General features: G+C 41.6%; 2 protein-coding genes across 8 annotated transcripts in view; one reads left to right on the top strand and one right to left on the bottom strand.

Moving 5' to 3' along the window:
- The window catches only part of LOC122551617 (coiled-coil domain-containing protein 148-like), a 101,234-nt gene that overhangs the window by 14,869 nt on the left and 69,854 nt on the right, over positions 1–16,511 (top strand). For all 7 annotated transcript variants that reach the window (XM_087989079.1, XM_087989080.1, XM_087989077.1 and 4 more), the window contains one exon: positions 8,938–9,041. In XM_087989079.1, the coding sequence (XP_087845205.1) occupies positions 8,938–9,041 (104 nt within the window). The remainder of the gene's footprint in view (positions 1–8,937; positions 9,042–16,511) is intronic.
- pkp4 (plakophilin 4) overlaps positions 1–16,511 on the bottom strand; it is a 276,311-nt gene that overhangs the window by 252,356 nt on the left and 7,444 nt on the right. The gene's annotated exons all lie outside the window — the stretch shown is intronic.

Below are 16,511 nucleotides of genomic sequence, written 5' to 3'. Positions count from 1 at the left end.
ATAACCTTAATGCACTTTTTATGTACTGCAGGCAAAGCAAAGCTTTGCTATACCTAGGTACATGTGACAATAAGAAATCAAATCAAATTAAATCAAAAGAATGCAGTATTTTAGAGCAGTAACTCAAACAGGTCTGCATACCAGCTATGGAAATGTTAGTTCATTTATATGTTTAACCTTTGGACTGATGGAAACTTGCTAACTGGGTTTTCTTGTTCATCTCTTGTGACTTTGAGATAACCATAAGAATACAGTTACTTGAAGATTAGAAACTCAACTTTATGCAACATAGAGACAATTTTAAAGTCAAAGTTCTGAAGACTGATCACTGGTTCCAAAATGTTGACTGTTTTCTCTACACAGATGCTGCCAGACTTGCTAAGTTCCTGGAGCAATTTCTATTTGTTTGTGACTTTAGAGAGTTTATTCTATTCACTGTTTTTCTCTTTCCTTGCTTCCTTACCATTTTCTTGCACATACAAGGTAGAAAAGACCATCATTCTCAGTCCATTAGACAGTGGAACCTCATGCATCATCCTCTAATGTTGTTGTGGTTCTGTTCACCGAGCTGGAAGTTTTTGTTGCAAACGTTTCGTCCCCTGGCTAGGCGACATCATCAGTGCTTGGGAGGCTCCTGCGAAGCACGTCTTTGATGTTTCCTCCGGTGTTTATAGTGGTCTGTCCCTGCCGCTTCCGGTTGTCAGTTTCAGCTGTCCGCTGTAGTGGTTGGTATATTGGGTCCAGGTCGATGTGTTTGTTGATGGAGTTTGTGGATGAATGCCATGCCTCTAGGAATTCCCTGGCTGTTCTTCTCTGTCTGGCTTGCCCTATGATAGTAGTGTTGTCCCAGTCGAATTCATGTTGCTTGTTGTCTGCGTGTGTGGCTACTAAGGATAGCTGGTCCCCTAGGACTCATAACGGCACACAAACCAACAGCCACGCTCAGACAACAACTTACCAGAATGAAGGACCCGATACCCAACATGAGCAAAACTAATGTAGTGTACAAAATACCATGCAAGGACTGCACTAAACACTATATAGGACAAACAGGAAGACAGCTAACAATCCGCATACATGAACATCAACTAGCCATGAAACGACACGACCAGCTATCCTTAGTAGCCACACACACAGACAACAAGCAACATGAATTCGACTGGGACAACACTACTATCATAGGGCAAGCCAGACAGAGAAGAACAGCCAGGGAATTCCTAGAGACATGGCATTCATCCACAAACTCCATCAACAAACACATCGACCTGGACCCAATATACCAACCACTACAGCGGACAGCTGAAACTGACAACCGGAAGCGGCAGGGACAGACCACTATAAACACCGGAGGAAACATCAAAGAAGTGCTTCGCAGGAGGCACTGATGATGTCGCCTAGCCAGGGGACGAAACGTTTGCAACAAAAACTTCCGGCTCGGCGAACAGAGCCACAACAATGAGCACCCGAGCTACAAATCTTCGCACAAACTTTGATCCTCTAATGTATCTAGTAAATCCCATCTTGGGGAATGCAATTACATGTAAAAACATATTATGGTCAATTTTAAAAAGAATTGAGAAATTCATGCCTGAAACTGTAAGGCAATCCAGGTGAGTGTGGTATGTAACCAGATAAACTAATTATTCCACTCATGAGATCTAATTTTCTTGGAAATGTAGAATATTACAGGACCAATGACAAATATTTTCATCTGAATAACTGAATTCAAATGAACAAACTAGTCATTATCTCCAATCTTCAATAACACCTGTCTCCCTTTTTTAAAGCTCCCCCATTGGCTTGGCCAAATGGTTAAAATTTTCTTCAGCTTTTCTGCCATTGAAAATCATTGATAAATAATCTGGGCTGTGCTAAGAAACCTGAAACCAATTTATAATTATTAATCAGGTTCAAAATGTGATAAATTTGGGTGAGTTAAATTTACGTATAATAATAAAAAGGCAAAATAAATACGCACATCCATTGCACCTTTTTTGTAGGGAAAAAAAGGGTTCATGAAGCCAATTCATGCTACATTCCCATGATAACACCCTGACTATTTCGAGTCTCACTGCTTGGTCTGAGAACTAAGATTGACAATTAGCTGCATGTCCATGCCAGTGATGGCCCAAGTAGTCAGCACTCTCCCCTCATTCTGCATCAATTAGTGTCTACTTTTTTCAAGTTTTTGCGTCCTGATGTTCTGATGAGTGCAATATGGAAAACTTTGATTCCTTGTCCTGTTTTAGCAATTTTAATGTTCTGTTCTACCAGAAAAAGTATTTAAATGCATCACTCATAATATTAAATCGGTTTCTAGTATAATTTGTAGCACACATGCAGCAAATGTTGTCTTTTGGCTCACTTAATTTCTCCTAACCAGGTCAATAATTTGCCTTCAATTTTATAAATTTTAGTTGGCACTGTCATGTGGAATTTATCGATTGCCGAAGAGAAGTCCATGTAAGCCATACAACATCATAGAACAGTTCCAGCATGGAAGGAAACTCATCATGTTTGTGCCATGTCTCTGTAACAGCTACACAGCTAGTCCAACTTTCCAGACTTTTCACCATAGATCTGCAATTTCTTTGTTTGCAAATAATTATCTAATTCCATTTTGAAGTACATGAGTAATTCTGCCTCCTGAAGAAGGGCTTATGCCCGAAACGTCGATTCTCCTGTTCCCTGGATGCTGCCTGACCTGCTGCGCTTTTCCAGCAACACATTTTCAGCTCTAATTCTGCCTCCACCACAGACTAACGTTTTGCTGTGTAAAATAATTTTTCCTCATGTCACCTCTATTTCTATTGTCAATTATCTTAAAATAGAGTCCTTTGGTTCTTGACCTCTCCACAAATGTGAACAGTTTCTCTCTATCTACTCTGTTCCAAGCTGCCATACTTTTTACCATCTGTATAAAGTACTTCCCTCAACCTTCTCTTTTCAAATGGATAGTTCACTTTCCCACTCTATCCATGTAACTGATATCGATTGTCATCAAAACCATTCCTGTAAATTTCTTCTGCACCCTCTCCAATGCCTTCATTCTTTTGTACAGTAAAGTGTCCAAAATTGGAGACAATTATCTTTTTAAACTCAGATCAGTGATTTATAAAGATTCACCATAATTTGTTTCTGTATGCAAAATTCAGGGATGCATTATTAACTGCTTTCCCAATATGTAGTGCCACCATCAAGGATTTCAGAGTCTCTCTGCTCCTGTACAAATTTTAATAGTGTGTTCTTTGTTTTATACTGCTTTCCCTTGTTCTTCATATGAAAATGAGTCAATTTGCATTTCTTTCTAGTAAATTTCATATGGTATTTTTCCACCATTCCATTACCATTCCCATTTCTACAACTAGTTATTTCCTTAAAAATCTGTTAAGATGAAACATGAGCTGCATTCTATATATTTACATTAGCTTTCTCTAATTAGCTAAAATTTCTATGACATGCTCAGTCGCTCTGCACCTCTCAATCTAAACATGTCTGCTTTTGCTAAAAGCCTCTCCACACTATGAAATAATACATTCTACCACTTGGTCACTGCTATTGGTAACCTATAAGTTCCATTGCAGTTTTCAGTGCTGTCTTCATTTATCAATTCTGATTATAGTTTCTGTTGATTGCATTCCATTCCTTATACCTTTTTCTAATTGTAAGAGATTGTCAAGGCCCCATTCTTTTCCTTGCATTTTCTTCTCTTACTATTGTTCAAATAGTATTTTGTTATCAATGAAATTATCTTTCCTGTGCCACTTGCATTCTTGTCTTTGAACAGCCAACATTGGATGACTGACTCAAAATTAGTTTAAAACCAGTATCTCCTTTTTAAAGGAGCAAAAACAATTCAATATTTTCTGTAAAACTAAAATAAAATTAATATATCATATAATATTATTGTTCATATCAGCAGTGCACCACACTAGTTACAAGATTAGATTTGAAATTTGGGAGGTCCATTCAGAAGTCTAATAAGAGCGGGGAAGAAGCAGTTCTTGAACCTTTTGGTACGTGTTTAAACTTTTGTGTCTTCTATCTCTTGGAAAGGTTGGAAGAGATTACAACCAGGGTGAGAAGGGTCCTCTTATAGGAGAACATAGAACTAGCAATATTTAAAAAATTGTGGTGACCCATTTAAACGGAGATGAGGTGATTTTTTTTGTGCGGATTGTGCATTTGTAGATTTCTCTTCCTGTAAAAGTGGTGGAACCAGAGTGATTGAATATTTTTAAGGCAATGGTAGATAGATGCATGTTATGCAAGGAAGTGAAAGCTGATCAAGAGTTACGTGAGTGTTTGGATTTGACCTTCCAATCAAATCAGTTATTGCAAAGTATAACAAGCTCAAGGGGAGTGAATTACATACTCGAGCCATTAATCTGCATGTTTGGGAGCAAGGTAAACAATTACATTTATGTTGTGGCTCATGGAACAATGTAACTAGAGAAAGACAGTGCATTTCTCCCATCTTGGTCAAAACAAACCTTGTGCTATTCTTTGTCAGGACATTGAGTAATTCATATGTCTGAAGAATTAAGTCTCGACAGGATCATAATAATGCTCTGTGCATTTGTTTATTAACTAACTATTTGGGCAAAAGACCCTGACCTGTCCTTCTGCCCTTTTGCTGTCTTCTTCATATCTCTCAGCTTCAACATATTATTTTTTGACTCTGCTTAAATACTTTAATGTTCCTTTCATGTAGAGTATGCCCATCACTATTAGTGATTGAATTCTGCACTTGCCGTTTTCATTTTATTTAGTGTTTTAAGATATTTTTACTTCCTTTATAATGACTTTGCCACATCTCACCTGCTCAATTTTATTTTAAGAATATCTAATACTTAAAGTTAAATGTTTCCATTGGCCTTGTCCCATCATCCATTTTGGATGCTAGCCTAACATGACAAGTAATTTAAAATCTGACAAAACTGATTTGAGCGGGTCATTTTTGAAATGACTGTTTTGGAATTGAACACGTATTGCAGTAGTATATAAATTATTCTGCCTAAGGTGCCAAACTTCAGGCATAAGCTTTTAAAATATAAGTGTTATGCTCTATGGGCCAATTCAATTTAATGTAACAATTCTTCAAAAGTAATTGGTTTAAAGGAATAATCTTCTAATAGCCATGTAATGGTACTGAGACACTAATTGAAAAATACACTTTATTATTTTGTGGCTAGATTTAGGTTTGTCTTCCCAGTTATCTCACCAAGCCCACATCTGAACCAGATATTAACTAAGAAGGTTGGAGGAAAAGTCCAATGGCATGTCAAACAACTGTTTACTTATGCACCTTCTAATCATTGATTCAAAATGAATATTTTTAATGCTGTGGTAGTAGAATCATTTTCATGCCTTTTCTATTGCAAACGTGCACAGCAATGCAAACAAATGCTTTTATAAGCCTTTATAACAGGAAATCGATTCTTTGGTTGGTTTACAATACCACAAATGTTTAATGTACAGTAGCTACACCATTCATGTTTGCAGAACTAGTCTATTGTCATGAACATATTGTCACACACAATGTTGAGTAGCGATGTTCAGGTATTACTAGAATCTTCCACACATGGTTTAATGTTAACGTTATGTCTATGTGTAATGCAGTGACCCATGCCAATATCAATATTGTGTGTGGCCTTTAAATCTCTTAAGCAGAATTAATTAGTTCTTTAAGTAAAATTCACCCACACATTGGTATTAAATTATATAGGTATTCCAACATTTGACTTGGAATTTTCAAAAATTAATACTTTAGATAAGTAGGTTAATATCATATCAATTCTAGCCTACCTGCCTCGATCCTTTGCAATTCGCCATAGATACAACAGGTCCATGGCAGACACTATCTCCCTGGCTTTACACTCATCCCTGGAATATCTGGATAACAAGGACACCTACGTCAGGCTCCTACTCATTGATTAAAGCTCCGCCTTCAACATTATAATTTCAACTAAAATAATCCCCAGAGTCTGAGACCCAGGTGTCTGCTCTGCCCTTTGCAACAGGATCCTTGGCTTCCTGACCCATAAAGAGCACTTCCTCCACAACTATCCTCAACACTGGCATCCCACAAGGCTGCGTACTCAGCCTCTTACTATATGCCTTGGATACTCATGACTGTGTGGCCAAATTTCGTTGTAAATTCATCTACAATTTTACTGACATCACCATCATTATAGGCTAGATCTCAACAATGACGAGGCAGAATACAGGAAAGAGATAGAGAGCCTGGTGGCATGGTGTAAAGCTCTCTCAACATCAGCAAAATCAAAGGGCTAGTCATTGACTTTAGAACACCTATCTACATCAGCGGAGCTGAGGTGGAGATCGTCAAGAGAGTCAAGTTCCTGGGGTGATGATTGCCAACAATCTATGTTGGTCCACCCTCATTGATGCAATGGTCAAGATAATGCAAAAACATCTCTACATCCTCAGGATGTGAAGGAAATTTGGCATCTCCATAAAGACTTACCAATTTTCATTTTATAGGTGCACCACAGAAAGCATTCCATCCGATGCATCACAGCTTGCTATGGCAACTGCTCTGCCCAGGACCATAATAAACTGCAGAGAGTCATGAACACAGCCCAGTCCATCATGCTAGCCAATCTTCTATCCATTGACTCCCTCTATACTTACAACTGCCTCGGAAAGGCAACTCACATAATCAAAGACCTCTCCCATCCCAGCTACAATCTATTCCAACCTCTTCCATCAGGCAGAAAACATGATAGCTTAACACATGTACCAACAGATTCAAGAACAGCTTCTTCCTTACTGTTATTAGACTTCTCAAATTTCAAATTTAATGTTGACGTTGCTCTTTGTGCACTTCTCTGTAGCCATAACATTGTATTCCTTGCTCTGTTGTATTACTGTTGTGCATTTTGTATGGTATGATCTGCCTGTACTGCATGCAAAACAAAATTTTTTGCTGTACCGAGGAACATGTGACAATAAATCAAATCAAATTAAATATAGTCAATTTACATTAATGAGAAAATGTATTGTCTAGGATACTTTTGCACTATGTCATGGAGTGGTTGAAAACAAGTGTGATCTTCTCCATCTCACTGAGTTCTAGATTTCATTTGTGTTGCGTTGAGGGAGGGATAAGTAAAAGATAGGGAGGACAAAGATAACATAAGAGTTACCCTGTATGCACCTCATATTTTCTTAAGAGTAGATAATGGTCTGGTTAAGCAGACAGAGGTGATAATAGAAGGCAGACATAATATACATCATGTCCTGCTTATGGATGGAACAGATTAAATTCCCAGACAAATTTCTATTTACAATGTCAGATCTTAACAAGTGCTATCTCTGCTCAAATTCATTTACTACTTGTAAACAAATGTGTTTATAGTCCTCACATGATTTTGCAAGCTTTGATTTTGTGATGTTGAATTCAGACCATATTTTACAATAGCCTACATTTATATGGTATCTTTAACATAGCAAAAGTTGCCCAAAAATTGGTATTAGGACAGGGGATAAGCTTGGACAAAGGTTTTAAGGACACTGAAGTAGTGGACAGTGTGGAAGAATGTTGCAGGTTGCAGGGGGACTTGGATAAAGGCAAAATACTGGATCAATGGAAAGATTCTTGGTGTGTGGATGTGCAGAGGGATCTCGGAGTCCATGTACATAGATCCCTGAAAGTTGCCACCCAGGTTGATAGTGTTGTTAAGAAGGCTTACGGTGTATTAGGTTTTATTGGTAGAGGGATTAAGTTCCGGAGCTGTAATATCATGCTGCAACTATACAAAACGCTGGTGCGGTTGCACTTGGAATATTGTGTACAGTTTTGGTCACCCCATTACAAGAAGGATGTGGAAGCATTGGAAGAGGTGCAGAGGAGATTTACCAGGATGTTGCCTGGTCTGGACGGAAGGTCTTATGAGGAAAGGCTGAGAGATTTGGAACTGTTCTCATTGGAAAGAAGAAGGCTAAGAGGGGTTTTGATAGAGACATACAAGATGATCAGAGGATTAGATAGGGTATACAGTGAAAGTCTTTTCCCAAGGATGATGACATCAGCTTGTACGAGGGGACAAAGCTACAAATTGAGGGGTGATAGATTTAAGAGCGATATCAGAGCGAGGTTCTTTACTCAGAGTGGTAATGCATGGAATGGCCTGCCTGCTAACGTAGTTAACTCAGCCACTTTAGGGAGATTTAAACAATCCTTGGATAAGTACATGGCTGCTGATGGGCTAGTGTAGGAGGATGGGCTTAGATTAGTTCACAGGTTGGCACGACATCGAGGGCTGGAGGGCCTGTTCTGCGCTGTATTGTTCTATGTTCTAAGGAGCACTGGAAGTATAAGTGAGTGTGTTTAGGAAGGAATTTCACAGCTAAGGACGACAGTCCAGCCAAAGTTATACCCACCAATGGCAGAGGTGAAGGAAATTGGTTGAAAATGAAATTGAAGTAAAAGTTTCCAAGACTGAAGGAGGTAACAAAGATGGGGAAGAATGAAATGCAATGGTTCACTATTTTAATTTTTTCTTCTCTTTGAATCATGCGAAGATTTTTCCTATACAGCTAACGCTGTATAGTCCTCAGTTGTTTTACTTTGGTGGCTATCCTTCATGCTTGAGTTGTTCATGAGAAAAGTTTGGTAATTCATTCCACAATGTTAACGTATCATAGCCGTCCGTTCATGATGTTGGCTTCAACTTAGCCCACAGACAAATAAAAGTTTCACAAATGGATGGTTAAAGACAAAAACTTGGCTGACATTTTCTCCCCTCATCCCTTGCCAATTGTCGTGTTCTTACTGTTGTTTGAGGTCAGATGATTTAACATTGATCAGTAACTCTCAATTTCCATGACTCAGTAGTCCATTTCCTTGCGCAATTTATTGATTGAACAGTGGGGATTCATACTATTTTATCCCTTTAATTTTATGTATAGATTCAGAAAATCTTGCAAGCAGGAAAAGTAAACAAAGAACATACTTTGATTAATCAACATCAGCGGGTATGGTGGAAGGAGCATCCAAGACTGATGGAAGTAAGGTGAGAATTAACACCTGAAATGTTCATATAAGGTAAAACTTTCATCAAGTGATACAAGAATATCTTTGTAATCATCAAGATTACAACTAATATAGAACAGTGCCACCACCTTAAACAAAGGTAGACAAGCAGGAGGCTGGAAGAACATAGCAAGCCAGGCAGCATCAGTAGGTGGAGGTCAATGTTTCAAGTGTAACCCTTCTTTAGACACCTTAAACAAAAACAGTAAGTGTTGGAGAAACTGAGCAGGCTTGGCAGTATCTTTATAGAGAAACACAGAATTAATATTTCAAACCCAGTGACCCTTCATTGAAACTGAAAATAACTGGGAAAAGGTAATACTTATGCTGATGAGTGAATAGAAAACATGGAGTTGGTGTCCGACAGGGAGATAGAGGAAGAAAAGTTAGTAAAAAAGGGATAGGCAAACATGGATTGCTGATGTCAAGCCAAGGGATATATAAATGCTGGGTAGAATGTTAATGAGAAGTGTAAAATTTGAAAATGGGTTGGCTGTGCTGAGAGCAACCCATACAAAACAGGAACTAAGGGTGTGGAGGTAGTTAATGAGCATAGAGGAGAGTATCCATATTCGGAAATTGTTAAACTCAGTGTTCAGTTCTGAAGGCTGTAAAGTAGTTGGGTGAAAAATGAAGTGTTATTCCTGAAGTTTGTATTGAACGTTGCCGGAGTACTGCAGCATGCCTGATTCAGAAATGTTGGCATGTCCTCTTACTATTCCAAATTCAGTATTTTCTGTGCAGTACGCAACTTCATAAAATAGCATTGCAATAGCAACTAGCCTTCTACCAGCATAAACAAAAGGATTGTGAAGAGAAAACAGAGTTGATGTTTCGGGTCCAGTGACCCTTTTCAGAATTGGTTCAGGTCACTGGACCTGAAACATTAACTCCATTTTCTCTCCACAGATGCGAGACCTGCTGAATTTTTACAGAAATCTCTATTATTGTTTCTGATTTCCAACATCTGCAGTTCTTTATTTTTTTAAACAAAAGATTTATCGGTGCCTCATTTCCCAAGTGTGGTTATTTCAAAAGAAGGTTTTGTTCTTAGAAAGTTTGAAAACTAATCTTCAGTTGGAGGCAGGCAAGGTTATCTGCCATCATGACTAGCTGCCCCATGGTCATTGGCTAAAAGGATTCAGAACTTTGATTGACTTACTGTAAGTTATTGACCCCTAGAAATAGAACATATTAAGTCATGCTCAGGGAATAGGGTGCTCCTAAATGGGTGGTCTTCATCGGGCAGTCCCCAAAGAACTGTCTTCTCTAAATGGAAGATGAGCTAGAAGAGGAGGAAGATACAGTAAAGTGTTTCCTAACATTTCAGCTCGAGAGCTTGATGCTGCCTTCACAACATTAACAAGACTGACACATTAACACCCGAAGACAAACGGATTGTTAATGTGTAGTGAACCATCCCAATTGTCATAGTTCTATACTTTTTTTGTCTACTTTAACTAATGTATCATATTTAAACTGCTGCTTTGTAACAAATTCAATAAACTGTCAGAAAACTGCTGCAAATCATTGACTGCTTATAATAGATAACTGATCAAAAACACACCAAAAATCAACAGTACATCAGGAGTGGGACATCGCAGATGTCAAGGATTAAATGGTTTTAAGTTTGAGAAGCTGAGAAAAGCAACTTTGACTGAACCTATAATGGTACTGGGATTTTTAAAAACAGAAATGGTAGATAGTTCAATGGAAAAGTTAGGATAATAGATAGCAGGAGCTGTACTGAAAATTGGAGAAATATGTGATGGTAATTACAAGTGTATCTGACAGGTTTTCAAAAGAAATGAGCAAATAAAAGCAGCCCAGAATAAATTAGCCATCTACTGTAAGGATACCCAGTACACACTACAAATCTGAAACCTTCAACAATGATTCTCTTTCCAGATCCTTCGCTCCAGGCTATCAGCCATGCACTGCCATCTACTCTAACATCTACTACAAGCCCACCGATTCCCACAGCTATTTAGACTACACCTCCTCCCACCCTACCTCCTGTAAGGTCGCCAGTTATTCCCAATTCCCCTACCTCCGCCGCATTTGTTTCGAGGATGACCAATTCCACCTCAGAAAATCCCAGATGACCTCCTTCTTCCATGATCACAACTTCCCTTCCCATGTGGTTGATGATGCCCTCCAGTGCATCTCCTCTACTTCACGCACCACTGCCCTTGAAACCCACCCCTCCCAAAGCAACAAGGACAGAACCCCCTGGTCCTCCCACCCCACCAACCTCCGCAAACATCGCATCATCCTCTGCCACATTTGCCACCTCTAAAAGGACCCCACCACCAAAAATATATTTCCCTCCCTACCCCATCAGCATTCTGGAGAGACTATTCCCTCTGCAACACCCTTGTCAGGTCCATGCCCCCCCCCACCAGCCCACATCCTGTCACCTTTCCTTGCCACTGCAAGAACTGCAAAACAAAAGATTTATCAGTGCCTCATTTCCCAAGTTCAGTGTTTTCAAAATAAGGTTTTGTTCTTAGAAAGCTTGAAAACTAATCTTCAATGGGAGGCGGGCAAGGTTATCTACCATCATGACTAGCTGTCCCATGGTCATTGGCTAACAGGATTCAGAATTTTGATTGACTTGCTGTAAGTTATTGGCCCCTAGAAATAGAATATATTAAGTTATGCTCAGGGAATGGGGTGCTCCTGAATCCACACCACTCCCCTCACCTCCATCAAAGGCCCCACATCTGTCAGAAATTTACTTGTACCTCAACCAATGTCATCTACTGCATCCGTTGCACCCGGTGCAGTCTCCTCTACATCAGGGAGACCGCACGCCTTCTTGTGGATTGTTTCAGAGAACATTTCTGGGACACCCACACCCACCAATCCTACTGCCCCGTGGCCGAACACTTCAACTCCCTCTCCCACTCCAACAAGGACCTGCAGGTACTGGGCCTCATCCACCACCAAACCATTACCATCTGACGCCCGGAGGAAGAATGCCTCATATTCCGCCTAGGGACCCTGTAACCTCACAGGATAAATGTGGATTTCAGCAGCTTCCTGATTTCCCCTCCCCCTGTATTATCCCAGTCCCAAGCCTCCAACTCAGCACCATCCTCCGGACCTGCACATCCCCCCTCTGACCTTCTCCTTCACCTTCATTTACCTATCGCTTTTTCAGCTACCTACCCCCCCCCCCCCCCCAACTACTTATCTCTCAGCCCCAACCCACAAGCCTCATTCCTGATGAAGGGCTTTTGCCCCAAAACGTTGATCCTGCTCCTCATAAGCTGCTTGACCTGCTGTGCTTTCCTAGCAACACACTCTCGAGAATAAGTTAGCCTTCAGTACCCATTTAGGTGCTTTACACTGGATAAGGAAAGTAGAGATCTCTTAAAAAAGCTAGCCACAAGGCAAGACTGCCAGCAGGACAACAATATCCCATGCAAGAAGACAAAAGCTGCAGGTGGACCTAAGTTTGCAATTGAAGATGGGCCAATGGGCTGAGAAGTGGCAGATGGAGTTTAATTCCGATAAATGCGAGGTGCTGCATTTTGGGAAAGCAAATCTTAGCAGGACTTATACACTTAATGGTAAGGTCCTAGGGACTGTTGCTGAACAAAGAGACCTTGGAGTGCAGGTTCATAGCTCCTTGAAAGTGGAGTCGCAGGTAGATAGGAAAGTGAAGAAGGCATTTGGTATGCTTTCCTTTATTGGTCAGAGTATTGAGTACAGGAGTTGGGAAGTCATGTTGTGGCTGTACAGGACATTGGTTAGGCCACTGTTGGAATATTGTGTGCAATTCTGGTCTCCTTCCTATCGGAAAGATGTTGTGAAACTTGAAAGGGTTCAGAAAAGAAATACAAGGATGGTGCCAGGGTTGGAAGATTTGAGCTGTAGGGAGAGGCTGAACAGGCTTGGGCTGTTTTCCCTGGAGCGTCGGAGGCTGAGGGGTGACGTTTTAGAGGTTTACAAAATTATGAGGGACATGGATAGGATAAATAGACAAAGTCTTTTCCCTGGGGTCGGGGAGTCCCGAACTAGAGGGCATAGGTTTAGTGTGAGAGGGGAAAGGTATAAAAGAGACCTAAGGGGCAAATTTTTCTTGCAGAGGGTGGTACGTGTATGGAATGAGCTGCCAGGGGATGTAGTGGAGACTGGTACAATTGCAACATTTAAGAGGCATTTGGATGGGTATAGAAATAGAAAGGGTTTGGAGGGATATGGGCCGGGTGCTGGCAGGTGGGACTAGATTGGGTTGGGATATCTAGTTGGCATGGACAGGTTGGACCGAAGGGTCTGTTTCCATGCTGTACATCTTTATGACTTCTCCCCTGATATAGCGAAAATCAAAACATGTCAAGCAGAAAGCTGTGAACAGACAGTAGAAGAGACTGAGATTGTTACTGACAGAGCTTCACCCACTGATCCTGTCCTTATGTAGTAGTGAGATGAAACTGGACTGCAATGTTAGTCAAGACAGAGCATAAGATCATAAGAAATAGAAATAAGAGCAGGCAGTTTGTCCCCTTGAGCCTGTTCCACTATTCAATAGAATCATGGCTAATCTGACACTCCTCGTGTTCAATTTCCTAGCCTTTCCCCTTAACCCTTGATTTCCTTGATGATCACAAATGTGGAAACAGAGGCAGAGGCAAAGGATCTTAAGCACAGTTGACAAAGAGGATTAAGACCTGTTCAATTTCCTTTCCTCCAGTGAAGTTAAAACATGATCCTGTGAAAATTGGATAATATTCAGAGAGAATTCCCACATCTGATAAGTCTGAAAGCAGGTTTATTTATTCATTTTGTGCAATGTGGCATCACTGGCTGGCCAGTATTTATTGCCCATTCCTCGTTGCCTTTGAGAAGATGCTGGTGAGCTGCCTTCTTGTACCGTTGCAGTCCACCTGCCATGGGTTTACTCACAATCTCATTAAGGAGGGAATTCCAGGATTTTGACCCAGTGAAGGAACAGCAATATACTTCCAAGTCAGGATGGTGAGTGGTTTGCAGGGTGATGGTGAAGGTATTCCCATACATCTGCTGCCCTTTTCCTTCTAGATGGAAGTGGTTGTGGGTTTGGAAGGTGCTTTCTCAAGACTTTTGGTGAATTTCTGCAGTGCATCATGTGGATAGGACTGCTACTGAACATTGGAGGGAGTGGATGCTTGTGGATGTATTGTCAGTTAAGAGCCACTTTGTCCTGGATGGTGTCAAGCTTCTTGTGCTTTGCTGGGGCTGTGCTCATCCAGGCAAGTGGGGAATATTCCATCACACTCCTGACTTGTGCCTTGCAGATGGTGGACAGGCTTTGGGGAATCAAGAGGTGCATTACTTACTGCAGTATTCCTAGCCTCTGACCTGCTCTTGTCGCCACTGTGGAGAAAGTGAGGACTTCAGATGCTGGAGATCAGAGTCAAAAAATGTGGTGCTGGAAAAACACAGCCGGTCAGGCAGTATCTGAGGAGCAGGAGAGTCTTCATCAGGAATATGGGTGGACAGCCTAAGGGGGCTGAGTGATAAATGGGAGGAGGGTGAGGTGGGGGAAAGGTAGCTGGGAATGCGATAGGTAGATGAAGGTGGGGAGTGATTGTTATAGGTCGGAGTGGATAGGTGGGAAGAAAGATGGACAGGTGGAACAGTTCAAGAGGGTGGTGCCAAGTTGGAGGGTTGGATCTGGGATAAGGTGAAGGGAGGGAAGATCAGAAAACTAGTGAAATTGACATGGAACCCTGCAACCACATGGGATCAAAGGTGGAAGATGAGGTGTTCTTCCTCCAGGTATTCAGTGGCGAGAATTTGGCGGTGGAGGAGGCCCAGGACTTGCATGTCCTTGGCAGAGTGGGAGGGGAAGTTGAAGTGTTCGGCCACAGGGAAGTGGGTTTGATTGATGTGTGTGTCCCGGAGATGTTCTCTGAAATGTTCCGCAAGTTGATTTCCTGTCTCGCCAGTGTAGAGGAGACCACATTGAGAGCAACAGATGCAGTAGATGAGGTGTTTGGGAAAATCTTTGCCAGATGTGGAACAATAGGGCGGCACGGTGGCCCAGTGGTTAGCACTGCTGCCTCACAGCGCCAGAGACCCGGGTTCAATTCCCGACTCAGGCGACTGACTGTGTGGAGTTTGCACATTCTCCCCGTGTCTGCGTGGGTTTCCTCCGGGTGCTCCGGTTTCCTCCCACAGTCACAAAGATGTGCAGGTCAGGTGAATTGGCCATGCTAAATTGCCCGTAGTGTTACGTTAAAGGGGTAAATGTAGGGGTATGGGTGGGTTGCGCTTCGGTGGGTCAGTGTGGACTTGTTGGGCCGAAGGGCCTGTTTCCACACTGTAAGTAATCTAATAAAAGTGGGCGGCACGGTGGCACAGTGGTTAGCACTGCTGCCTCACAGCGCCTGAGACCCGGGTTCAATTCCCGCCTCAGGCGACTGACTGTGTGGAGTTTGCGCATTCTCCCCGTGTCTGCGTGGGTTTCCTCCGGGTGCTCCGGTTTCCTCCCACAGTCCAAAGATGTGCAGGTCAGGTGAATTGGCCATGCTAAATTGCCCATAGTGTTAGGTAAGGGGTAAATGTAGGGGTATGGGTGGGTTGCGCTTCGGCGAGTCGGTGTGGACTTGTTGGGCCGAAGGGCCTGTTTCCACACTGTAATGTAATCTAATCTAATCCTTTGGAGCCTTGGATAGAGGTGAGGTGGGGAGGAGGTTTGGGTGCAGGTTTTACACCTCTTGCGGTTGCCTCCTCCACTGCCAACTTCTAGCCACCTGATGGCTGGAGAAGGAACACCTCATCTTCAGCCTTGGGACTTTCCAACTACAGGAGATCAATGTCAATTTCACCAGTTTCCTGATCTCCCCTCTCCCCACCTTATCTCAGATCCAACCCTCCAACTCAGCACCGTCCTCTTGAACTATCCTACCGATACATTTTCCTTCCCACCAACTTACAAGGACATACTTGGGCAATTTTCCACTTTTTTGGATATTGGAAGAGCTTGGCTGGGGGAGTGGCAAGTTCTGGAGCACAAGTCTTCAGTACTATTACTAGAATATTGTCCTGGTGTATTGTCAAAAGGGATGTGTGAGAAGCCCAAAGTCATTGTCCACATCAGTAAGAGCAACATAGTTAGGGAAAGGGTTGAAGTTTTTCAGAATGAATATAGGAAGTTGGGTAGAAGGTTAAAAAGCAGAACTTCAAAGCTACTAATTTCTGGATTACTCTTGGTGCCATTGCTAATGAGAGTATGAATAAGAAAATAGGGCCGAAAAATAATTGGCTGAGGAGATGGTGCATTGGGCAAGGATTTAGATTTTTGGATCATTGGGATATCTTCTGGGGCAGAAGAGACCTGTTCAAAACAGACAGTTTTCACCTGAACTGGATGGGGAACCAACTTCCTGGCTGGAAGATTTGTTATTTCTATATGGGAACCTTTAAACTAGTCGGAAGTGAGAGAATAGAAAAACAG

The sequence above is a fragment of the Chiloscyllium plagiosum genome, unplaced genomic scaffold, assembly GCF_037043375.1.
Source record: "Chiloscyllium plagiosum isolate Xiang-an unplaced genomic scaffold, Cpla_swu_hap1 HiC_scaffold_7, whole genome shotgun sequence".
In the NCBI taxonomy this organism is placed as follows: Eukaryota; Metazoa; Chordata; class Chondrichthyes; order Orectolobiformes; family Hemiscylliidae; genus Chiloscyllium; species Chiloscyllium plagiosum.
The sequence above is the reverse complement of the archived record's forward strand: the minus strand, read 5'-3'. Positions and strand labels throughout refer to the sequence as shown.